The 26,520-nt window shown below is 39.4% G+C and overlaps 1 protein-coding gene across 6 annotated transcripts; it reads left to right on the top strand.

The window, feature by feature from the left end:
* The first annotated feature begins 70 nt into the window (after positions 1–70).
* usp36 (ubiquitin specific peptidase 36) lies at positions 71–26,228 on the top strand. 6 transcript variants are annotated; one of them, XM_066704502.1, is made up of 23 exons: positions 71–172; positions 975–1,073; positions 6,635–6,686; positions 7,496–7,757; positions 8,300–8,521; positions 8,825–8,935; positions 9,646–9,748; positions 11,277–11,344; positions 11,689–11,759; positions 12,619–12,701; positions 13,010–13,121; positions 13,283–13,423; positions 13,879–13,979; positions 14,107–14,245; positions 14,674–15,030; positions 15,320–15,586; positions 17,297–17,421; positions 17,741–18,442; positions 18,664–18,869; positions 20,277–20,462; positions 20,956–21,071; positions 21,387–21,531; positions 21,870–26,228. In XM_066704502.1, exons 4-22 carry the CDS (start codon positions 7,505–7,507, stop codon positions 21,516–21,518), a joined length of 3,495 nt encoding a protein of 1,164 aa, XP_066560599.1. In that variant the 5' UTR covers positions 71–172; positions 975–1,073; positions 6,635–6,686; positions 7,496–7,504; the 3' UTR covers positions 21,519–21,531; positions 21,870–26,228. The 6 variants fall into 6 exon arrangements, with proteins under 6 accessions (XP_066560599.1, XP_066560598.1, XP_066560600.1 ...); XM_066704501.1 differs by lacking the exon at positions 6,635–6,686; XM_066704500.1 differs by lacking the exons at positions 71–172; positions 975–1,073 and adding an exon at positions 2,505–2,631.
* The last annotated feature ends 292 nt before the right edge of the window (positions 26,229–26,520 follow it).

Here is a 26,520-nt window from a genome sequence, read left to right as displayed (position 1 = left end):
GGTCCGTCTCGCGCTCTGCCCGGCTGTCGAGTTTCCGCGGAGAGAGAGAGAGAGAGAGAGAGAGAGAGAGAGAGAGTCGGTATGTGTCCTGGCAAGCATGTATCTGTACTGTGGTGAAGTGACAGACCTCCGTACAGCCTCAGAGCTGGATACAGTGTCGCAGCGTGTTTAGGTAAGATGGTTTCTGTTCGGGATAGCTGCTACCTACGGAAGCCCGTGAGCTATGCGTTGTTGTTTCTCGTCTAAATCTCATTTACTTAAAACAGATAGGGAAGTGGGTGGCGCGCAGGCGTTTTGGGGACCTGATAAAGCTGTGTCATTGTTTGGTGGAAGATTTTTTTACATGTAGTTCATATTTCAGATGCCTGGGTGAACGTAAATAGGCGACTGACGACGGTCTGACAAATTGGGCTTTACTGTGTTGTCGAGAATTGGCCGTGTGTATCATACTGGACGTAGCCTTCAATTGTTCCCAGCATCGATACATTCCTATCAGATGACAATGCTTCCTGCTATATTATTAGCTAACATGTTTCTCTTGAAATTAGAAATGCAGTGTACAAGATCATATGTATACCCCCATCTTGAATGCCAAAATACATTAGAAACATACAGGAAGAAAGAGAAGTGCCCCCCCACCACCCACCCCATACCTCCTCCTCCACCCTGCCACACTCAACTGCCCACCTCATATCTACTTTTACTGCATGAATTTATCTGATTTTAAGTATTACTTCAGCATAGTACAGTTTTTAACTACTGATACGTTTTCACCCTGAGACATGCTTTAAAGTTGACGTAAAGTACAAGCTGTAGGGCAGAGTGGATACCAAGTGCGTAACACTAGCAGCTGAAAAACACTACACTGGCAGAAGACCAATGCATGAAACGAGCTAACAGTAATGATCAAGCAGTGCGTGGAGAGAAATCTGTGCATCTGAATGTTTGTTTGTCTCTGCACTTTGTTATGCCAGATCCTGCTCTCCAGACCCTGTGATTCCTCCTTGGGCAGTTTTGAAGCAGCTGGAGATGAATGAATGCCTACTGTGATGCAGTTCTTCGGTTCCTCCAAGGTTGGTGTACTTTTCTTCTCCATCTGCTACCAGATGCGATTTCACACACTCAAACCAGCCTTTGGGGGTCTTTGGTGGCCGTATCCCTAATGAATTTAATCAATGCATGTTCATGGTTATTATTATTTTATTATGTATTCATTTGACAGATGGATTTGGTAGGTGATTTACAGGTTTGCACCAGTACAATGTAATGAAAATAATCAACAACTAATATTCACAACGTCATACAACACAGCACAACACAACTCAAGTACAAATTGTCCATAAACTACAGCGGTTGAGTATGCAGAGAAAACATCACAGGAGTATCAGATTTTTAAGGTGTAAAAGTGCAGGCTCAACAGATGAGTTTTAAGGAGGTGCTGGAATGTGATTAGATATGTAGCTATTTTGTAACTATTAAGTATATGCATTAATTTTGTCTCATTACTATTTCTACCTAGCTGCTGCTTAGTGTGCACTGTGTATTGATTAAACTCTTATTAACTCTAGGTGCCAGACTGCCTTGTTTTCACAGTAGTATTAGGCCTCGCTGATGCATTCCACTTCATACTTACTTACTTCTTCCCAATGAATAAATCAGTCATAAAAGAGCAATGAGAGTTTGCTTGAACATGTTTTTAACTGTATATTCACAATGGTGTTATTCTTTGTAAATACTATGATTTATCATCGAGTGTTAACATAATTTTCCACTGGAAACAACTAGCATTGTCCCAGATGTGCTACTGGTTTATAAAAATAAATCATATACAACTTGACTTGAAAATACTGCCCTTCAATGTCACTGATTGTATATGATTTGTTTCTACAATCTGTTGCCCCACAAGTTGTGCAGTAGTTTTGTAGAAAAACTGCATTTGTTTATTTTTCCATCTGTGTGGAAATAGGAACATTCCTTACATGAAACCTAAAGGAGAAGGGAAATTGGGGGAACTGTGTAAGTAGAACAACATATAACTGATTGATGTGTATCGATTAATAAGTACAGCATTGAAAAAACAATGGAAGAGAAATAGATTGCTTTTGAAATGTCTAAATAGTGCATGTGTACATCTGGGCTGGGGAGGTATGAACTTGTATGAAATCATACATGTTAGACATCTATTCCCCAGCATAGATGCATTCTGAATGACAGAACTTGCAGTCTTGACAGGTTTTGTTGTCTGTGCGACTTAATAAGCCTAATGGTGGATTCAATTGGATTTAAAAATACCACTAAGGCTGGTTGTAACCATATTATGCCTGTGAACCAAGGAGTAAACAAAACAATTTTAAAATGGACTCCTCCGGAAAGTTGCCAGCCGGCCCTCCCCCTCCCTCTTCTGATTGGCTACAGCAACCGCGATTCAGTATCGACGTGTAGCACTAACTAGCCACCTGGTTGGTCCGTAGCACTGCCAGTCAAGATTGCCCACGCCCTTTCATATTGCAGCATGGAGGATAGAATGTAGCAAAATCCAGGTACTGTAGCTTAGCGAGAGGTGATCTTCTAAGTTTATTTTATTTTATTGTATTTAAGAGGACGTGTTTTTTCAGAAGGTGGCAACGAAAGGTAAATAGACATGTTATGTGAACAAAGTTGTTGTTTAAAACGTTGCACAATATGGTAAGTATTATTTGATTTAATGTATTTTGATCGGTATAGGCTAGGGTGGAGGGTGTCCACATTGCAGCATGGGGAGGTAAGCTTTATCAGACGTGCTCCGTAGTTGCTTGTAACTACTTAAATACTTGACAAAAACATACTAAAGCACGGCGCCTTTTTCGTTATGTGTCTGTATTTATGTTTGATCTTGTTTACATTGCCTGTGTTATTGAATCGTTTGGCTGTCCTACGCCAATCCGGGATTGGTAACTCATGTCGTACAGGCATGGTGGATTACGTTTTGCTGCTGAATGCAATTCGTTAAATAGTGTGAACAGAGTACATCTGCGGAAAAGATCACAGCTCACAGAAGGACTGTACAGTTAGTGGTTACGTTTTGCTACGCAATTTAAATCCGTAATCTGTAGAAATGTCGCGGTGAACATCGTCCTTTCTCGCCCAAAACGTGTCTCATGAATGCAACGTGGGGACGAGCGCTGGATTCAGGCAGGCAATCTGGTGTTTCATAAAACCTCTCACTCTAATCTAGAAACAAAGTAAAATCTAAACAAATCAATTAAAGCAATGTCCTTTGCTACTTAATTACTTATGTATTTCAAACATTTATTTAACATTGCGGTTGAATTTTTGCAATCCAATTAATGCATCTAATACTAACCCATGTGCAAGTTAACATAAAGTGTGAAACAGCTACATTTTATTGTTATCTTGAATTGGTTATATCTACAATACTTAGACTATAGTGTCAGAGAAAGTAAGGTTTGAAAAATAGCTAGATTTGAAATGTAGGATAGGTTTTTGATTTTTTTTACATCTCAGTTCTTTAATGAACATGTCACTAAAATATCATTAAAAAATGAATAAAGCAGATTTTAAAAAGCATTATTATACTGTACTTCAGTAACTCAAATTACTTTAGGGGATCTTTAAGTTCAGTTTTTATTTGTACTCTATATTTATGCATAATTACACACACAGTTTATGGTACTGTACCGCTATATATATATATATGTCAGGACATATTTGTAATGTGATTGGGTCTCATAAGGTAGGAGTATCAACACTGCTTTTTTCTATTCTTGTCAAAACTGATTCTTCAGCAGAGAACATCCAGGTAATGGTGTTTTGTTGAGCGTTATCTTGTTACTTTCAACAGGACACAAACTAATATTTGTATCCATATAAGTGACTTGGGTTCTCTGCAGTGATCTTGGAAACTTGTCTTTCCTAAAGGAGTCAGAGCTCTGTGGATCAGCTGCTAGGATTGTATTTGTGTGAAGAAGAGAATGAGCTGATAGAGCGAAGAAGTGCTCATTATTTTAATGTTATTAGAGCTTTTAAGTTTGTGGGTAAGAAAGAAATTGCACTTCTGTGGTTCTCCTCTGTGATGGTCTTTAACTAATCTAATAATGTGCCTTGATTCATATTTCACTGTTGAATTTATTAGACATAAACATTAAAAAGCAACTCTGTAAGATATTGTAATTTTAATATTACTCCACTTCACTATATTTTGTTCTATTGTTGTTGTTGTTGTTGTGCTGAGTTGACAAATATTTATTTTAAATGTGATTTTGACTTTTCCATTCACTCAAGAGTAGATTAAAGAGCAGAATATCATAAGTTTTTATATATTACATGTATAGCATCATATTTGCAAAGACCAGCAGCTTCAATTTCAAGAACTCTCACATGCAAGAAAGAAAACTGCACTTAAAATTAACCTTAATGAAACAAAAGTCATGTTTAACAGCTTTGTTAAATCTAAGAAAATTGCAGTAGGTCAACAGATACTCAGTGAAGCTTATAGTTATATTTACCCTAGACAAAAAATCAGTTCAGACAGAGATATTATGGAAGAAATGAAAGGAAGAGTGGAAATGGGATGGAGTGCATTTGTAAGAAACGGTATACTGTTAAAATGAAATTTACCCATTTGACTGAAGAGAAAAAGTATTTGATCAATGCATACTACCAGTGCATACTTTTGGCTGTGAAACCTGATCACTGAACGCAAAAATGATACAGAAACTGTGGACGACACAAAGAGCATGGAAAGATGTATACTTTGAATAACAAGAAGAGATGTAAAAAGAAATGAATGGATCTGAAAACAAATGAAAATGTGACATAATTGAAAGAGTGAAACAATTGCTATCAGCCAGATTGCACACATTGCAAGAAGGACATATCAGAGATGGACAAAGGATGCTATTGAATGGGTTCCAAAAGACGCTATAAAAGATGGGAAGAAGATATAATGGTTTACTGGTATGACATGAAAAAAATAAGATGTGAAACTGTTAGAAGCAAGTGGAGACATGTTGGGAGGCCTTCATTCAGCAGTGGGTTGATATAGGCTGATGACAATGAATAGATATTTATCATTTGATGCCATACTGGATGGCACAGTGAGAGACCATCCCAAAGATTCTATATCAGCAGCAGTCCTCAGTTATTTCTTAGTTTTAAAAGGCACAAAGATTGAACTTGGTTGTATCAGGCTAGTGGATCTAATATGTAATTGCAGGATCGGCATGACACCATAGTTGTATATGGAAGAGAGAGTGGGGAAAAAAAAAAAAGCATACATGACACTGATGCTTCATGGCGTCAGTCCCTACCCCCTTGGTTGTTGCCTTTTGTCTCTCGTTACATCACAGCCGTCTGTGTGATTACTCTGAGGGCTGTGTTATTCTTAATCGAGCACATCAATACATGAAGGTTACCTTGCCCTTGTGTATTTAATACACGTGCAGGCGCTGCCACTGCTGCTGCTCTCTGCAAGCAGCTTGATGAGTAAGCTTGTTCCACCTCTGTTATATTTCAGTGACTGCTCTTTGTGTGTGTATGTGTGAGTGAATGTGAGAATTAGTGATGCACCAGGTGCCAAACTGTAGGCTGAGCAACTGTTCGCTGGGAGAGCAGCCAGCTTGCGGTCAGAGCGGAGTGCACTTGGGGAGAACATGCACCCCTCCTTGGGTCACCCTCTGAGTGTTCTTCCTCTACACAATGTCCAGCAGCAGCTCTCGTCTCCATGCCACATATTCGCAACTTATACCACCAGTGATGCTGAGATTTATATATACACATTCCCAAACTATTCCCAAAAGATTTCTTGAACACTTTTGTAACAATATAAATACATACCTATAGTGACACTTAACACTGCATACGATTGAATGAAATACACTCCCTATACAGAATTGGAAGTAATACCTTGCTCCCCACCATTGCCAACACTACCTATTGTTATTTGTTACGCTACATTTAGTCTCCTCATTCAGCCAGATGTGGTTCTCTGCAGATTCATTAACATTTGCAGGAAGAACCTGTGCTGTACATCAATTTCTAAAATTGCGTTGACTTGGAGGGTCTGTGAACTAAATACTGAGACAATAGATAAGGAGAGCAATATGTTGGTTGGCTTTGCATTCTGCAGTTGTCCTTGTATAAGAGCAACGCTGCCGGCACAGTGCTCTAAATCGCAATAATTAAGATGCATCGATTCCGGCACTTTCATCATTAATAACTCATTTAAAGGCTGACTAAAGTGTTGAGTGTAGAATATTAGAAAGCCAGTAACCCCACATGCAAGGCTACTTAAAGCAGATCATTACCATTTTAGGAGGAAGCAGTTTTCGACTTAGGAGCAGCAATCCAATCTTGTACAGTGACAGCCAGTTTAATCAGCGATGTTCTCGGCTTGTTAAAAAGCCTTTTGGATGCAGGGCTATCGACAGTGACAAGCCCCATAATGTTTTTTGAATATTGGCAGGCGTCGTTTGGTGTTGCTTGATTATGAAGCGTTTAGAGTTGCTAGTGTGGAAAAAGGGCCTTTGTCAGATTTCATGAACCAACAATAGGTGTGTCAGTCATCATTTTACAACCTTGTTGCATTAATTTTTTTCCTTTTCTTGAGGCTTTGTTTTTCCATTTGGTATCACAGGCTTTTAACGAGTCGGACCCAGTAAACTAGTTCTAGATGAGGCAAAAGACAGGTAAGGTAATTTTGTACCACATGTTGTTTAAATCTTAACTTCACAGTTTTTTGAAGAATAATTAAACCACAGTCAAAGACTAATCCTCACTGTTCACCCTAGTCACATCACATGTGAAAAGAAAAAAGGACAAGCAAAAAATAAATATAAATGCCATATTGCTGTTGATGGGAGCAGAACACCACAACGAGCAGAAGCACAGGGGCCCAGAGTTCAGTGCTGTGAAACATACGTTCGCTGAATTACTTTCCAGTCAGAAATGAACTGGGCATCTGCTGCTGCTTGGGACTGTCTACTTTGTTACATAACAGTGGAAAGAGATGCCATGGGGAAGCTTGTCTCTATGTGTAAATCTGCCAAGCAGAATTAAGGTGGGCACTGCACAGCAAACGGACAGTGGAGCCCAAAACCCTTTAGTTGTTCAGTTTTTAAATTTTTGTCTTCTCTCCGGATCGTAAAGTAATACACCGTCTTTAGAAAAGCGACAGTGTCTTGGGCTAGGGCTAATAGTTTCTATGTAGAACTGGGTCTGAATATCAATGTGGGGAACATACTGTTTTTTTTTTTTTTAAGTTGCTGATTTAAATATTATTTCTTATTGTTGGTGTGCTGTAATTCTGAAACTTATATATTTCAACATAATTGCAAGAAATTAGTCTTAAAGAATTAAGAGAATTAGTTATTCAACTGACTAGGGTCTTTCTACCTTAAGTTACTGTGTTGCACCCATGCTGTTGTGTTACACGACTACAGACTATGTCTGTCCACATATAATCCTTACTGAGTGTGTGCCTCTGCTTGTGCCACAGTGATGCACCATGCCCATAGTGGACAAGCTGAAAGAGGCGCTGAAGCCGGGGAGGAAGGACTCCACTGACGACGGCGACCTCAACAAGCTGCTGGCTTCTTCTGCCAAGAAGGTGCTGCTGCAGAAGATTGAGTTTGAGCCCGCCACCAAGGGCTTCTCCTACCAGCTGGAGGCACTCAAGAGCAAGTATGTCATCCTCAACCCGAAGACCGAGGGAGCCACGGGACAGAGGCCTGCAGACGCCATACAGATCAAGAAACAAGGTAAGTTTGGTTACAGTTACATACAGGGGATTGATAGCCAAATGAATGTGTGTTCATTATTATACATAATGTGGTATCTGTTTCTTCGTAAGGTTTTCACAGCACCTTGTAGTAGGTCAGCTGATGTTGGACGCTTACTTGCTTTTAACAAAATTAAATCTGTATTATTTGCCTCTTGACTACCATGTAACATGTAAGGATCCATTCTAGAGTTTGTTACATGGTGTGGGGATTTTGCACCTGGAATTTATTATTGAAGGCTTGAAGAGAAATTGGTGCAGACATAACTTTGTAGAAATCCTATATTCTTCTGAAGTTTTGCCTGATTTTAAATTATTTAATTAATTTTCTTTCCCTTAAATCACACCACAGTTCTTTTCTGCTGTCTTTGTGATGTCTACAAGGCAAACATACAGTTACTTAATAGTTTGTGAGATTAACACTGTGATTGCACAGGTTAATGTTAAATACACTGGCAGAGTCTCTAGAGATCCCCACCATCAGTGGTCGGTCATTGTGTCTCCTGTCGTTCTCGTGAGCAGTCTTCGAGAGTGGGAGTGGTGGGCAGAGTGATGGGATACCTGCCCCACAGAAGATGCTGTTCCCGGGCAACAGACTGACCATGAAGTGGGAGCGCATTTACAGAGTAGGAGCTGGTCTCCATAACTTGGGCAACACCTGCTTCCTCAACTCCACTGTGCAGTGTTTGACCTACACCCCCCCCCTCGCCAACTACCTTCTGTCCAAGGAGCACAGCAGGGCGTGTAAGTCACCCTGATGAAGAAATAACTTTTGTCTTTTTGCAGGTCTCTTTTTTATTTATTTATTTATTTATTAAGATTGTCAATGAGTTCAGCAATATACTGTTTTAACCTATTGTTGTTTCTGTTATTATCTAGCGCTATATTGTATTATAAACTTACAGGGAGCTGTGAAAGGATAACTGGTGGCTAGGCCTGCCCTGTTTCCATGTTCCCATCTTTGCTGAGCTCTGCCGTGCTGCCTTACTATTGCCTAAAGACTCAGCCTGTCTGCTTTAATTCTCTGTCTCTCTCTCCCTGTTGCAGGTCACCAGTCTGGATTCTGTATGATGTGCATCATGCAAAACCACATCATACAGGCTTTTGCCAACACGGGCAATGCAATCAAACCAGTCTCCTTCATAAGAGACTTGAAAAGTAAGCTGAGTTTCCAGATACCTGATCTTGTGTGTGGATGTAGAAGAAAGTTAACACCTGAAAAATAAATCACTGAGGCATGTAACAGTGATTAAAAAAATATGTTTTGTATGATGCTAATATACTAATAAATTTATAAATGAATATTTACAAATGTGCATTAACGCAGAGCTAAGGTCATTTAAAGATTGAAAGCCAGACCAGAGAGGGGACAGTATGTGTGGACAGGCCTGAACTGACCACCCAGCGCTCCTCCCCTGGCCTTCCAGGCTGCTACACCCCAGGCCTCCCTCTGCACCTTCTGCTGTGTTCCCCATACCCACCCCTCCCCTGCTTGTCCTGTCACTGCAGGCTGGGAGCAGCTGCTTCTGTATTTGTATTGAATCTTTGCAAAGTCTTCACATCAGAGAGTATGAAGGCAGCAGCTTTGGCATTAATGATCAGTGACCGCACCATATCTTATGATATAGTTGTTATTCCCTTATCAGTACCTGAGTTAAGGAGAGATCTCCTCTGGTTAATCCTATGGTTTTGCAGGCTTGCTCTAATTGGCTTAGTGTTTGCAGGTTTTAACTTCCACCTTTTATTATTTATTTTATGAATAATTAATTAGCTTACAACTGATTAAAGCTTCTGTATTTTGAGAGCGAAGGCCCAAACGGCCGTTAGTTTTGTGGATGATGTCATGCATTCTCTCTTGCTGCTTCCAGAGATCGCCAGGCACTTCCGTTTCGGGAGTCAGGAAGATGCGCATGAATTCCTGCGCTACACCATTGATGCCATGCAGAAAGCCTGCCTTAATGGTTACACAAAGTAAGATCATGTGAAACTGCCCTGTGTTTCAAATATTTGCACATTTTATAAGATTGCATATTGATTGTGGTGCTTGTGATTTTTACTTCCCGTCTGAATGTTCGGAAGTTGGAACTTACCATATTAAATATATTTAAGTGTCTAATAACTACTTTGTATTTATTTTACTTCTATTATTGAACATTTTAGGGCTGTCTTCGAAGGTTCAAAGGTTAATTTGATCTCCAGACCTTCATAGGTTTTTACAAACCTTTGAATGTTCATCATGTGACAATGACGTTGATTTTTATCTCTTGTTAATAGAAATTGTCCATGTTTGAATACTGTAACATGCCACTGCACCCAATAAAGGGTTAATCGGGTTAAGGGTTAAGGCAGTGTGGTCAGAGGAGTGTAGAGAGAGGGCATAATATGTGGGGAGGGAAGCGGAAGAACGAGTCAGTGTGTGATTGTGTTCAGTCCCTGAGACCTGTGTGTACTGAAGTAATAATAAATATAACAATTTGTTGTTGCACCCACAATGATGAGTTACAATAGTAAACCACACTTCAAATGTTCCACAGAGCTAAATTAAAACATTTTATTTGCATACTGCCCATTACTTACATAAAAGTTGTTGGATATAACAAAGTTCAAAACTTTTTTTGGGGGGTAAATCACGGAGAAATGATCTCCGGGATCATTTAACCAACGCAAGTTATTTATTAGGCTTAATGGGTCATAGAACTGAAAGCAGTGTACTGGAGATTATCCTGTGTTTACTACGCAGCTCCATACTAACTCTGCAAGTTAATTGACCCATTATTAATAATATTATATTCTGAAAAGTATATAATTTTGACACAAACTCTAAACTGTAGAAGGTAGTCTTTTTATTATAGTAAATACAAATGTTAAGGTTACTGTCTTCCGGTTTCTTTAGTATTTACTACTTTCAATATACAGTAGTCTATTTTAATGTTACTGAACACAGGGTGGTATATTCATCATGGGTTTTAAACCAATTTGCTATTTCTGCTTTTTTGTTACTGAATGAAATACAAATTAAAGTTGTAAAGTTGCATATGTCCCTGTGCATACAGTTAATTGTGCGTAAGGTTCTTTTACTGGAAGGCTAACATGTTTCAAGTAAAATCAATACCTGTACATAAACCTTGTGCTTGTGAAAATAGATTAAAACATTACTGTTCAATATTTTATTTTAAACTATTAAGTAGGATTTTCATTCAAAATATACACTACACATATATGTGACATCATCGATAAATTATGCAAATAAGCTTCGAACCTTCATTCAGTAATCGGTTCCAAACTGTCAAAGGTAAAAATTGACCCTTTGGGACAGCCCTAGAAAATGTTATAATAACATCTGTTTTTAATCAGGAAATTAACTATAAACAATCTTAATGCAGTGAGGAATTACTGGATGACAACGTACAGTACAGTATAATCTCTGGAGTTCTCTGTGTGCATGAAATGATCATGATTTATGCTCTTCTTCCTTCTGTTTCTCTCTTTCAACATCTAGGCTAGACAGGCAAACGCAGGCTACCACCTTAGTTCACCAGATCTTTGGCGGTTACCTCAGGTCACGAGGTAACACACACTTACATTTGTAATTTGTTCATATGTTGTATTGCAAAAATGCTTGAATCTCCTATAACAAACGATTTAAGAACACTATTTCTAATTTAACAGCAGTTCCAACCGTGAAGCTTAAATTACATTGTGTACAAGGAGCCCGTCCAGGCATAATTGTGAATTCATGATCATGTTAACTGAATTATAATTTACACCCCCCCCCCCCCCCTCCAAAAAAGAATAAAAAAAAAATATATATATATATAATATTAAGAGTACTGTGTTAATTTGTTCAATTATGGTAGACAGTGTATGCAGTAACATTTTTTCCTTCTCTCAATTTGTTTTCCCTTCACCAGTCAAGTGTTCTGTCTGTAAAAGTGTGTCCGATACCTACGATCCTTATCTGGACATAGCTGTGGAGATCCGGGTGAGTCCCTGAGGGTTACCTTGAGATATTAGAAAGGTAACGATAAAAATGCCAGGAGCTAGAAGTCATTAGCATGCCTCCTCTGAGATGTGCTATATCTGCACTTTATACAGGAGTTCTCATCAGTGTTAAATTAAACATGCTTAGTTTGAAACTGCTATGACATGATTGTCTTGTGTTGACATGCCTTACAATGTTTTGTCATAATAACTAAGTGTCTTAAATTGTTTAATGCAGGGGACTCCAACCCTGCTCCTGGAGAGCCCCAGTCCACTTGATCTTATAGGTCACCAATTTCTAAATACTGGGAACACATGGGAGTTATTAATCATTTAAGCAACACAACTAAGGATATTCTTGCCTCGAGAGGCTGAAGGTATTCAGATGATTGCTCCATTGTTTTTTAAATTACTGAATTTACCAAACCACCTGCTTAATTGTTCAGAATGAGTTGTTTATAAATTGATGAAAGAAGGGTGACCTTGAAAACCTGCTGGATAGGGCCTCTCCAGGACCAGGGTTGGAGATCTCTGGTTTAATGCATAGTGAAGCTGGAGATTTGGCAAGAGAAATGGAAGTCTGTTGTGTTTTTCTGCATTCATTAAATGTATTCATAAGTTTGATCATAAGTACAGATCCTACACTGAAAAGAGTGCTTTTCTGCAAAATATGCCAATGCAACTTTGTTTTGGTTTTATAGAAAATATTATTTCCAATATCAATGCTTTAAAATATTCCAGCTGTTAAATAGGTATGTTTGCCTCTATAGGTCTAGGAATACTCATTTCTAAATCTGCCAGTAACTGAATCCATTGAATTGACTGTGGACCTAAGGTGTGGTTTGTCTGCTGCCTTTTAGCAAGCTGCAAACATTGTCCGGGCTCTAGAGCTGTTTGTGAAGCCGGATGTCCTAAGTGGAGAGAATGCCTATATGTGTGCAAGGTGAGTGTGAATCCTGGGGCACATATAGGAGACATGGGTGCAGTAGGGTTGAGAGGCATTGTCTACTGTGCCTATGGGCACAAACCTCCAGCAGCGCACTGGTCAAGGTCTTGTACAAAGCTGTCTGTCAAGCTTGTAAAACCTGGTTTATTTGAACACTCGTAGATAAGCTGTTAGTAAAAGCGCTCTGTAAAGAACACCAGATGTAACCAGTTCTCTGCTACAGTGGCTAACTTTTTTTTCTTTCTCATGTATGTGTTCTGAACTGATTTTTCTTTCCACCCCCCCACCTAATCATCTCTAATCAGGTGTAAGAAGAAAGTGCCAGCAACAAAGAGATTTACGGTTCACCGAACATCCAATGTCCTGACCTTGTCTCTCAAGAGGTTTGCAAATTTCAGTGGAGGGAAAATCACCAAGGTGAGCCAGAGTTGGGTGCGCAAACACTGTGCAGACTGATGGATTTCAATCTCCCAGCCTTAAATCGTCACCCTCCGACTGCTAAGTCGGGTTTTCAATTCCACGTAACAGCACTGCCTGCGGTTGAGACGATTGCTGATTCCCCTTTCCTCTTTCCACAGGATGTGGGTTACCCAGAATTTCTAAACATCCGCCCCTACATGTCGCAGAGTTCAGGGGACCCGGTCCTGTATGGACTGTATGCTGTTCTGGTGCATTCTGGGTACAGCTGTCACGCTGGGCACTACTATTGTTATGTAAAGGTGAGAGCCAGAGTAGCTATGCTCCTAATGCGTTTTTTTCATTCTAAATATTTAATTTCTATGTCTGCCAGAGCTCTTGCTGTAGTTATATATAGGCTTTCACTGCCATTTGATCACATCTATCTTCACTTCATCTGGAAAAGCAAGAAATAACGACAGGACTCAGGTTTATTTTATTTCTTGGTGTAAAGTACAGAAAAAAAACTGTTCTGTCTATTTAAATGTGAAGTCGCAAGGTGAATTTGTTTATTGTACTTTTATCTCATTGCCAGATTGTCCACTATTGTGATTTTGCCCCTTTCTAAGAATGCGTAATCAGAGGCATGTTTTGTGTGTTCATATTTTGAAAATCCTTAGTTGAATATCAAGGTCCTGCCACTGTCGTAGCACATGAAGAAATCCTAGACGGCAAGTGCCTTTCCATTTCATGTAAACTGCTGTTTATTTCCTGACAGGCCAGCAATGGTCAATGGTACCAGATGAATGATTCCATGGTGCATTCCAGTAACATCAAAGTGGTTCTTAATCAGCAGGCCTATGTACTGTTTTACCTAAGGTGAGAATTGGCTAGACATTTTATTTCATTTTGTTTTTTACACGGTAATATTAAGACTGTTTTATAAGCCATAAACCTTTTGTCGAATCCTTGCCTGATGCAGTAGTATTGTAATCTGTGCTTGCAGAATCCCCGACACCAAGAAGAGCCTTGACGGTCCAGTCTCTAAGCAGGGTCCGGTGCAGTCCGGAAGAAGCAGCCTGACCCCAGAGCAATTAAAGAAAGCCCCTCTGAATGGGCCTCTGTCATCTCCGCAGATCGGGAAGGTAAGGATAGATAAGAAAGCGAAAAGTGCAAATAATTGTACTCCCTCAATAGTTTTTTATGCGGAATACCATAGTTTTGGTTTGGATGTGTTACCTTCCTGCGTGAAAGTGACAATGTAGGTTGAATTTGAAACAAAGAATGGTGTACATGTACATGTTTCTTTTCTTTTCCCTGCTGTCAAAGTGAGTGACATCTGTGACTACTGTTTCTAATTCTATAGTACCCACACAGCTGTGAAGTCCAGATCCATTTCCATTTTTGCAGTATTTGTGTGCCAGTAATTACACTTCATTTAGGCAGAGTGAAACATTTGATCTGGTTAGTAGGTATAAAAGGCATAAAAAGAAAAGATTAGAAAGATGATGATGATGGACATTTTGTCATGCATTCCAAGTGACAGAACTGAGAATCTTACTTTCTCACACAGAAACTGGAGTCGCTGCAGTTGCGCAGGATCGGGGTCGCAAATGGAGCAGGGAGCCCTGCTCCAAGAAATGGCAGTTACAGCCAGCTGCCCAAGCTTGCCAATGGCTCCCCTGCCCCCCACACACCCTCCAAGCCCCTCAGTGGCCCCACTGTGATCGAGGAGCCGCTGAAAAAGGTCAAGAAGCCGTCGCCACGGCTACAGGCTCGTGACAACCACGGTCCAACGTCCAATGGGATCAGCAGTGGCAGTGCTAAACATGAGAATGACAAGAGGAGGGGGTCCGAGAGCAGAGGCCTCTCTGCATCTACCTCAATGAAGTCACTTTCCGACTCCTCCACAGAGACCCCAGAGCCCAAGGTAGAGATCAACGGGCATAAGCCATTTCATGTCGATGAACAAAGGATTCTTGCCTGTGTAGGAAAGAACACAATGTGTTGCATTTTCTGTCTGTGAGGTGCCTTTTATTTTAGGAAATAAGACCTCAGAAGTCTAGTATGATAGCTCTTATTTCGAGGATGAGACCACAAAAGAAAAAAAAAAATCTTTCAATTGATCCCTTTTAAACTCTGATGCCCATTTCAGACGCTTGACACCAGACAGGACCCTGTCTTCCTAACTCAGATGTGCATATGCTGTGATTTTCCAGGATGGGGACGTGGGAGTGGCGCTGCGGAAAGACACTGGCAGCCCCCGGAAAGAGGGGCCCGCCAGGAACGGTGTGAATGGCACTGCGTCACCTATCCGGGGGCCCGAACCCCCAAACTCCACCAATGGGAAGACTCCGGAGGTCAACGGCCCAGAGGAGCAGAAGACTGTGAAGTTAAAACCCCAGGCCCTGACCAACGTCACCTCTGAACCTACCAGCACCATGTCGCCTCCCCCTGCCAAGAAACTGGCTCTTTCTGCCAAGAAGGTGAGAGTGCACGTGGGGGTCCTGCTGCCACCCTGCTAAGAGCAGGCCGTTAACTGCCTTTGCCTCACAGACTATGCTTGTGAGATTTTAACATGAAATTGCTCCATGCTTAGTGAAATATAATCTTTCTGTGACACTTGGTGCATTTACAGTGCTTGGATTTGAAGGGCAGTAGGGTGGGTAGGTGGGTGAGCCATTTTTGACAATCGAATTGCATTCTTATGCTAACTAATGTGCAGCAAATAGAACTGCAATACGTGCACTTTTTAGCCGTCTGAGTTATGTTTGGGAACCTAAAAAGATCGCTACATGGGACCCAATCTTTCAACAATCTTCTGTTTTGTTGGGCCTTAAGGGATCACCCATCAAATCACATCACATAGTATCAAATCTGGGATTGATAAGCTCTTGGTGCTGAGAAAAAATCTGCCTTCTAATACTGTGTCCTAAATTTGGCAGCAATGATGGAGAACTATTAGTCCGTGTGTCCACCAAAGCGTTTTCTGCAGCTGAAAATGCCAGGCGCTCGTCTGAAAGCGCCTGACGGGGAGCGCTTGAGAGCGCTTTGGTGGTACAGCGCTGTTTCAGTGCTATGATACGGAATATCCGCAGAAGTACCTAATGTCGCAGATAGTTTGTGTTGCTAATAAATACTGAATGTAAAATGTTGGCACAAGGTAGAGTAATTGCTCTGGCCCTTGCTCTGGTTGAAGGGAAGGCTGAAGCACATAGAGAGAGGACGGACGGTCGGTGTGGTATTTGTCCCGCCCGTCCTCCACTGTGATTGGATGTCTGGGTAGAAAGTGACAGCGACAAGCGCTGCGTTTTACCCAAAGTTGAAAATTTTTCAACTCTCGGCGACCAGCGCTCAGCGTGGAATAGACACGCAGTGCTTCGTCACACTGCTGGCTTTTTAAATACGCGGCACTCCCATTGCAAACAATTGCAAAAATACACTGGCCTCAGGAAAAAACGCTTTGCTGGACACACGGCCTTACACATTATTATTATTTTTATTTTTCTTACCCTCCAGCTGCATAGATGTGTTGCTTAATTTCGTCCTACTATCTTCTGGATTGAAACCAAGAGCCAGAGCTGTTACCATAGTGCCCTGTAGTAGCTAGCCCAAGTTCAGTAGGCCAAGTGCCATCCCGGTATGCGTTAGTATAGCTGACTGTTTTACAAACCCTGCTTTACCCTTCAAGTATTTTGTCATTTTCTTGAATTCAATAAGTGTTCATAATATATGTCCAGTACAGGTGAATGGCTGAGCTATGTTTCTGGTACAACGGAATACATTTTGGTCTCGACAAAGGTGAAAGTTTAAGTATCTTGATAGGGACTCATTACTATAGTCAAAACTTTGCAATCTTGTTAAAGTGCATTTGGATTTGGATTCAAGTTTGGACACACTCGAATATCTTGAATCTGTCATCATTGTATCCTGATCTAACCTGTGCTTCGTGAGACTGTCTTTGTGTTCAGTGAAAGCGGTTTTCTTTGTATTTCCTAGCCTGTTTTTTCAGTCTTTTTCTGTTTTTTTCTATTCTTTTCTTCTAACCATTTCTAATTCTTCTCTGCCATACCCTTTCCTGTTTTGTTTTCCCCCCTCCCGTTTATTTTTCTTGTTTGTTTTTTTTCCTCTTTTGTCATGTTCATGGCTGCGTTTTTTTTAGACCACCAAGTTTTTATTTATGTCAATAACTGCAGGCCAGGTCCAGCCAGAGTCCGAGCGGCAGTGAGCCTCCATTCTTTCCACGTCATCCGTCCAGCGACCCCACGCATTCAGCTAAACTCCACCACTTCACCTCCCCACCTCCTGCACTCAGACACAGGTAAACGTGTTGCCAGTCAGAGTTGGTAGAGATCTTCAGCAGACCTTAGCGCCTGACCGCTGTGCCATGCTAGTGGTTGTCGTGTGTCACATGATGCTGAGCACTTCCTGCTTTACAGCTTATCATACCACCATAGAGTTGGTTGTTTACATATTACTCTTTTTAATATACTTGGATATATACGTCTGATAGAAAGTGCTATTTATTCAAATGTAAATTAATAAAGAATAGCCTTGAATACCAAAAAAGTTTTGTTGAGATAATAAAATGCTTTATTAATATGCTGAATCTTTTCTTTTTCCACCCCATCTCTGATTAGGGCTGATCCATTCCATTCTCCCAAACTGCAAACTCCACCTAAGTCACGGTCAGACTCTCCGTGTAGTACCAAAAGCCCCAAGAAATCGCCCATCTCCTCTGGCTTCAGTGCAGTGAAATTGCAGCAGCCTTTTAGTTCCCATTTGCACACCAACGGAGTAGTTTCCCAGTCTCCGAAGCCCCAGTGCCCAGCTAGTCCAGTTTCCGAGGTGCCAGTCCAGCACCAGAACAGCTTCCAGTCCAGCCCGGCCCAAGCCCCCGAGTCCACATCCAGCACCAATTCCAAAAGAAAAAAGAAAAAACACAAACGCTGCCTTCCAGATGGAGATGAGCACCCCCTTCCTGTGGGAGGGAACAGCTGCAGGGAAGGTGAGGTGGTCACCCCCGAGAAGACAAAGAAAAAGAAGAGGAGGAGAGAGGAGGACGAAGAGCAGGGAGCAGCGGGGCCACTAAGGGAAAGTGTACAATCCCACCTGGAGCCGGCTCAGGAACATGAGGAGGACTGGGGTCTGACGGGGCCCTGGAGTGCCCGCTCGCCTCCTGTGCCCTCGGTGCAGCCTGGGCACAGCTCCACACTGGGGGAGTCACTGGCACAGCACAGTCCAGAAGACTGTGGGAGAGTCAAGAAGAAAAAGAAACGACGGGAGAAACTCAGCGAAGGAACATCCGTGGAACAAACTGTCAGCAAGTCTATTTCAGAAAGGTAGGTGCTTTTCTTCACCTCTGCCTACTAAGAGACCTCTGTTTTAATCCCCCCAGGTAAAAATATGATGGCATTGCTTCCAGTTTAAACACATTTTTTTCCTAGAGTTTAATGTCCAATTGTCCTTTTTAAACAAGTCATTAGATCTATTTGAAATAGTATAGTAAAGTTAGCATATAAGCATCATGTGAAAATGGGAATGTGATTTCTTCTATGTCCAGCTCAGGGATGGAGGAACTGGACTGGAGGAGTAATGCAGATGATCTAGTAGAGCTGCGAAAGAAGAAGAAGAAGAAGAAACTGAAAGAAAAGCAAGAAAGGCGTGAAGAGCAGAGGAAGAGGAAGAGGAGTGTCAGTGATGAGGAAAGGGATCCAGCTCCACAAGAGTGTGCAGTGAACCAGGAGAGAGTCAGCAAAGCCAAACCAGGTAAGGATGCCACTCCTGTATGTGCCAAAGGGTGTGAGGAACAGAGCCTCACCGATGTAGGTTTTGTGTGTCCGATACTGATAAATAGAGCATTAGAGCAAATAATATGATGGTTTTGTAAAGTGCTGGTCTAGATTATATTAGCATTTTACACGCGTCAGGTTCACAATCCTGCTAAGTGCTCAACACAGCACAGCTGCATTTTTTTTTTAATGTTTTCAAAAATGCCCTCGAATGTGAAACTTAATACGTTTGTTAAACGTATTGCAATATGAATCATAGGCAAAACACAATGTAGGATATGAAATAGTTTTATAAATATCATGTATAATTTCAGTTTTATCCAACATTGAGAAATGCGTTTTTCACAAATTATCATTAGTTTTACTGTGATCTGAGCTTGCTTGTCAATTGGAGTTTTTGTTTGCTGATATCCTAGTCAACATCTTCAGCAAACATTTATGTTTTTTCTATATTTGAATTGCTATTGTGAATTTTGAAAAGCGATTACGCGATTATACGGTAATCTTCAGTAATGACAAAAATAATTAAAACCATGGATACTCAAATGCAGTACAGCTTTCAAAAATACTTTCTATTGGTTATGAGTGTTTTAGTAAAACGCATGTTTATTGGTTTATCAGCCTGTGTTTCTCAGTGGGTGTGTGTGTTTCACCGGTGCTCAGTAATGTAGTGTGCGCTGCAATATCGGCCGATAATATCGGTGCTCCAATATATGTCGGGCCCTAGTGAGGAAGTTCGATTGAGTAGCATTTCTCTTTTTTTTAGCAAATCCAAACTGTCAAATATTAAACGAATTTGAAGTTGTAGCAACATATTTTTGTCTACCGATTGAAACATGCACAGTCCGTTCATTCATTTAGTACATGCACCATGTTTGTTTACTTGGGAATGGGTCAATACGGTCCAAAGTCATTTTGGCTAAGATTAATCAAATCTATTTGATACTTGCATATATTCTGTTTTCTGATATAAGTTTTATAATTAGTTTCTATTTTATTTGAAACCTGTTGAACTGCGAATTGTATGTCCACTTGCCCATATAGCCTATAGGTGCATACAAATTTGATTATTTTACCATCGGTAATCTTGTCATAATTAGTAGTAATTATTACTTTAAAAATTATTAAAATTAAATGATTGTTAATTATTAAAATTATTAATTCAATTATTATTAAATTCAATTTTAGAACTATGAGTGGAAGTTTATTTCAGCTCTAACACATTTACAGTGCTCTAGTTCCAACTGTTAGTATACAGCAATTGCAAGGGTGTCGGTAGCATGTATTGATAATGCCAGATTCGACTCAATTTAATATATATATCTTCTTGTTGGTGTTGGTGTTTGTAATTAACACCGAAAATGCTTGCTTCTGTTTCCCGCAGCTGCCGTGTTTGTCTGGGATAGTGGGGTTCGGGATGGTTATAAAAGAGCGCCGGGGGAACCCGCTGCTGCGAAGGAGCCCTGCCGGCCGCCCAGCTCAACCACTTTGGCCTGGGACGGCAAGAGGGGCGGCAGCGTGGTAGATGAGCTGCTCAGGCATTCAGCAGACAGGGCTTACGGAGCTGCAGGTGAGAAGAGCAAAGAACGTCCTCTAATGTACAGATCTGAACACCTCTGTCACCATCATTGTTAAGATAGGAATTGGTTTTCTTAGTGGTTCTATATTTGAGTACTTGAAGAATGGATATCGTAAACAAAACACAAAAACATATTTTCAAATTACAATCTCATGACACTTGATCAGAAAGAGTAGTAAAACAGAAATGACTTTGCATTCATACCAAGGCATGGCAGTATTGATCCAAGATTCCTGATGACACATTCCCTTCTCGCAAATCTTTTGACCTTCACTGCTGAAACTGCAGGGGAAGAATTTTAAAATATTCCCTAAATTAACCTTGTACTCTTCAGATGTAGTAATAGATGTGGATGGTCATTCCTATTAGAAACAAATAACAGTATGTTTTAAACTAATGGATATTTGCAATCAGGGCAGATGTATTTGATGACAATCATTTATTATTTTATTTTGGCAATGGCTGCCTTACCATTCATGTGCAGTCCTGACCTGGGAAGGGGAAGAATCTGCTGTCAGCAGGAATGCCATTGAGGACACGCATTCGGCAAAAAATGACACTGTGATTGATGAGTGGGATGAGGAATTTGACAGTGGAAAGGTGAGTGGATTGAAACCTTGTTGATTGCTACAATACTCATTTTTTTTTTTCTTGTATATCCTTTCCTTTTCTCCCAATCTCTGTGTGGTTCATTGGTGTTGGCCATACATGTTAAAGGGGATTTATTTATCTGGTGTTTTGAAGCTTTTGTTTTTGGCCAGTGTGTGATCATGTTTCCAATTTTAACACAGTGCTTAGAGAGACATGGGAATTTGATATTTACCTCCTGGATTAGCATGTTAGTCAAGTCTGGGTGAATGTGGTACCAACTTGAAATAAAGGGATATTAAAATGAATAATTTTGGATCTAAACAGGTTAAGAAGGTGAAAAAGTACAAGAAGGAGAGGAAGAAGAATTTAAACGTGTTCCAGAAAGTCCAGAACCGTCGCAATCTCTGGTCAGTCACCCACGGAGGGAGGATGGGCAATCTGGGTCACCGTTTCTAACGGAGAGGATTCGGTGAGTCCAGGAGAGAACACGTGAGGAGAAACAAATCCATTCACAAGCACTTAAATAGTGCATTAAAAAAAACTTAAATGTTGATTAAATGTGGTAATAATTTGAAGTTACACCGAAAAATACAATCAAAGAAAATACTAAATGTATCCTGTAGTTGTTACATTGCAATCAAATATTTTACTTGGAACACTGCATTCAGTTTTGTGCCTTGCTTGTATGACCCATAATAATCAATGTCAAAGTCTGGACATAATCAAATATTTTGTGTGCTTCTCTGGCAGACTTTGAAGAATGTTGTGGGAAGTTTTTACTGAGGTCTCCTGTCTGTCTCCTCGCAGTGGGAATCGGCAGGAGTGGGAGGGTGAGACAGGAGGACTCGGCTGAACTACACTTCCTGGTGTGAGCTGGGGCATGATACCAGTCAGACAATTATTGCTATGAAACTACAGAGGATGTAATAGTTCATCTGGATAAAGTGCTGAAGAAAGCAGCCTGAATAGGTCTTTATTAATCTGACAAAGTAGGATTCCTGGCAAAATTATTCATTAAATAAATTAAGACCTACTATCATTGCAATACATTCAGTCTAGCTGCATTAAATAACAGTTTTATAACAACATGCTCAATGCTGCAGTATTGCTGTATCCCTTTTCTGAAAACTAAATTACATGCTGTTCCCCTTAGTTTGATTAATCCTGAATAGTCAATGAAACACATTCAGTGCAGTGCCCAGAATGGAGGAGAGGTTTTAACAAATGCACAAATGCAATGCAAAACTCGGTGCACCACAGAATGCATGTTAAAATGCAAGCTCCGTTTAAAAAAAAAAAAAAAAGGAATAAATCTACTGTACCCAAATAGGGTTTGGAAAGCACTGTGACCTGGAGCTGTATTGAACAGTTGCCCTGTCTGTCTGTGGTATAGATGAATGATGTGTGTACAGATAGTAGGGGAGGCTTATCCAAAGGGAGATGTCAATTTTAAGGGAAGGTTTTCTGATGGAGTATTTGAGGTTATGGCTAAATATTCTATCCTAAAACCTGTGGAAAAGCATACAATCTTTACTATATTTTTATTGTTTATTTTGTACAGGTTTGTAAAGGAATGTATTTGGAGAAATGAAGGGGTTATCCTAGAACTTGAAAGAGGCTGGGTTTATCAGGGTTTGATTTTTACAAAGGAACAACGTTTTATAGCAGTCAGAGATGTGATGCGATGCGATGCAAGGGAATTTGATACCATTTGATAGCTTAAAGTTTCATTGCCAAAAAAAAAAGCTGAATCACTTTTTGTTTTATTCCTAAGATCCCTTCATCAGTGTGATCCATGCAATTCACTGGGGACATTCACAGTAGTATGCTGTCACTTTCTTGATAACTGCATGTAAAGGTCCAACATAATACTATAATAGATGGTACTTTGAATCCCTGTAAGATCCTTTTCATGTGTTGTAAAATCCATCTACTTATTTAAAAGTTCCTATACATCATAACTGCACATTCATCTGTCAGGTGACCTTAATCGGGCGCATGTGATTCGTATATTGTGCTAGGAAATTGCCTTTATGATGTGCACACAAAAATACTGGAAAACCCGGTACAAGGTTTGGATTCCTGTCTCTCTACTTCCATTGCTTTTGTGTTTTGTCTTCTTCAACTCTGAACATACTTGAAAATCCATATCATAAGACCGCTTATTGAACATGTTTTGCTTTTTGTTTGTTTGAAGGATTTATGATGTATTTTCATTTTAAAAGGATGTTTAGAAAAGTGTATGCAGTATACTTCCAGCTAAACCAAAACCACACTACCTGTCTTTCAATAGATGGTTTTGCACCAACAGGAAAAGGATATGGTAGTTCATCATCATCATCAGTCTATCGTGAATATTATAAACAGGAAGTTTGCTCTAAAAAGTAATTCTAGGACCACTATAGTGACTTCAACCTGTAGTTTCTTTGATTTTAGTTTTTTTTTTTTTTAATTAAATATTATGATGAATCTAGGTTATATGTAACCAGCATATATATTTCACTTTCACATTCAGAATTTGTTTCACATTATATTATAGAGCCCAGTTTAGGCAGGCTTACACAGATTTTGAATGCTTCCACTGACATAGGTCTTCAATGTTATTAAAGAGTATTACCATTTAACCAGTGGAAATGGATAGTTATTAAATCTGTCATCAGCAAACTTTTGTTTTGCAGACCTTTGATAGTTTTGAATTTGCTCCTATTGAACGTCAGGTTATGCAAGTGAAGGATAGTTTTATTAGTACTAAAGGCTCAAACCTGTTCAGGTCTATGTGACATTAATTTATTTTTGGCATAAATTACACACTCCCATATCCCTATCGAACCATATTGGTCAGCTTTTGCTCTTCTTTCCAGTTAGGATTGCAGATACAGGGGGTCGGGTATAATTGATACTCCTGGACTGTTTTCATTCATAGCCTAGTCTATGTACTAATGGTGGTTGTGAGGGTTGTATCTTTTTATTTTATATACTATTCATTTAATTGTTTAACATTATTTGCTCTTTTTTATTATTATTATTATTATTATTATTATTATTATTATTATTATTATTATTAAGTTTTTAATCAATCCAAGACATGCTCATCAGCACTACGGTTGATACTTTTTGAACTTCACGTTTATATAATTGAATATGTGTATATATGTCTATATATATATATATATATATTTGAATATGTATGTTTCATAATGTGATTCACAAAGCTCTACCTCCCTTCTCATCTCTGCTACATTGTTGTCAGTGGTAGTAATTCCTTATGCTCACACATTTTACATTTGTCAACCAATTTCAAAAGCTTTTACTCCTGATTGGGCAAGTTGTGGTTTTCCAGTGCTTTTATCATAGTACACCAGTTAATCCTAGTTGAGTGGCATGTGTTTTGAATTTCATTTAATTTTTAAACAAAAAAATATTTATATATTTTTTTTTTTGTTTCTGTTGGAGTCCCCCCAGACAACCTAATTAATTACATATATTGGTTAATTTTGTATTTCATAGACTAGGCCACATTTGAGAGTCAGGTTGTACATTTTATTCTAATTTACATTGTTGAATGCATAATAGGACTCCCTAGCATGATGTTCAGACTCCTTTGGTATTTTCAATATTCTCTTGCTTATTCCGAATGTACGTTTTTATCCTGGCTTTTCAGCTTAGGATAAATGTGACACTTTTAGGCAACTAAAGTCTGTTTTGAGGTAAATGGGCCAGGTTTACTTGTTTTTTTAGAACATTTGTTTTTAGGTTGATTTCAAAGTGCCCCTGCTACCCCTTCATATTTTGAAAAAAACGTTGATTTTGTTTTGTTTTTTTGTTTGTAAACAAAATCCTTTAAAGAAAAGTAACTTGACCATCACATGCATCCTTGGAACAATTCTTGCCTTTATGTGTGAAGTCAGTGCTGTCAGCAATACATGTGTATGTTCTGGGTTCAGGGTTTAAAAAACAAACATTTTGTTATTTATTGCAACCTTATTCATTGCAACAGTACGAGTATCTATGATATTTTTGTATTAATTACTCTTTTCTTTTCATGAATTGCCTGCTTAAGGAAAATGTACTTGTTAGTTTTGATTTGGTGGGAATAACTGTACTGCACTGTAGTTGAGTGTCAAGAGGAATATCTTTCTAGCCCTACTTTGGTGCTACACCGTTCCACAGCTTAGCCTGCATCTGTGTCTATTTTCCTCTGGACTCCTCTTTCCAAGGAGCTTGTGTATATCTAATTATATATCAGTGCCCCTGTCTCTACTTTCTATGCAATTCTGGACTTTGACATTCACACTGGTCACCCTTGGACTTCTGGGGTGCCTCAGGAAGATCAACCGCCATCTCAAACAACCCAGTCACTTATATCCTGCGTTTTATTTACTCAAATGACAGAATGGCTGAGGTAAATACACTGTGCCACTTTTTCATAAACTCATCCTCCCCCCTAGGATTTGTCAATTCCTAATATGTATACATAGAGTATGTATTGTATAAAAACGACGGGGTCTTCCACTTGTCTGGGCACAGAAATATTACATTTATATTAAAAGTAATAATAAAATGCTTTACCAATGTACAGTACACCTTGTGCTTCCGGTGTCTCCACTCCTATATAGAGTTTATACGAATATAATTCCCCCAACGAGTACCATTTCAGAGCAGCTGCCTTGGACTGACTTCACCGTTTAAAAAAAAAAAACAATAAAATTAAAAATGCACAAGACAGAACCCTGTGGTAGATTACAGGTTGTTGGCATTTGAATTAAACTTTAGAAATTATCAGCTCTTAGGTTTGTGAAAATGCTATGTGTTTCATATGGCCCCCTAATGCTGTTACTGTAGTGATTACAGTAAATGGAAGAGTTGTAAAGAGGCATATTGCTATAGGAGTATCGTGCTATAGAGTGTATGAATGTTTCATGTGAAATTAACCTTGGATAAGATGTATTTTATCATCAAGATCGGACACTTTTTTTCTTATTAACAACACCGTTCTGGTTTAAAAGATCCATGTATCACATTTGCATTTATGGTTCTGTGTTTTGCACCATTTTTGTTTTTCTGACCTTTATTAATTCAAACTGGAACTCTTACTGACAACAACGATAAAAATTAAAAAAAAAAAAAAAACATACACAGGTGCAATAAAGTTGTTGATTTTGTGAATCTTGCCTAATTTATTTCTTGAGTCTCCTGCACAAGTCAACGATAGCATCCTACAATGTGGACAATCTTGGTAATGAGTTTGTCAAATCTTTACAATTGTTGTGAAGTGAAATCAGAAGTTATTGAAGTTCTCTTTAATATTTTAATTGAAAGTATGCAAATTGTATATTAGAATATTCCATTGAAGGTGTCTCTATGATCCTTCATTTGTTTGACTCCGTGGGAGTAGGCCAAAGTAGTAGCTTTACTATATTTAAAGTCTAAATTCCCAGCTCCTGGTCCATGTTGAATA

Source organism: Amia ocellicauda, chromosome 5, assembly GCF_036373705.1.
Source record: "Amia ocellicauda isolate fAmiCal2 chromosome 5, fAmiCal2.hap1, whole genome shotgun sequence".
Lineage (NCBI taxonomy): Eukaryota > Metazoa > Chordata > Actinopteri > Amiiformes > Amiidae > Amia > Amia ocellicauda.
This window is presented reverse-complemented; position numbering and strand designations above follow the sequence as displayed.

What these genes read in the sequence shown, in the direction of transcription:
- usp36 (XM_066704501.1), top strand. Translation starts at nt 7,505, where the DNA reads ATGCCCATAGTGGACAAGCTGAAAGAGGCGCTGAAGCCGGGGAGGAAG. An exon ending in TGCCTTAATGGTTACACAAA is followed by an intron (nt 9,749 to 11,276) that starts GTAAGATCATGT and finishes TTCAACATCTAG; the next exon opens with GCTAGACAGGCAAACGCAGG. An exon ending in GTGGAGGGAAAATCACCAAG is followed by an intron (nt 13,122 to 13,282) that starts GTGAGCCAGAGT and finishes CTCTTTCCACAG; the next exon opens with GATGTGGGTTACCCAGAATT.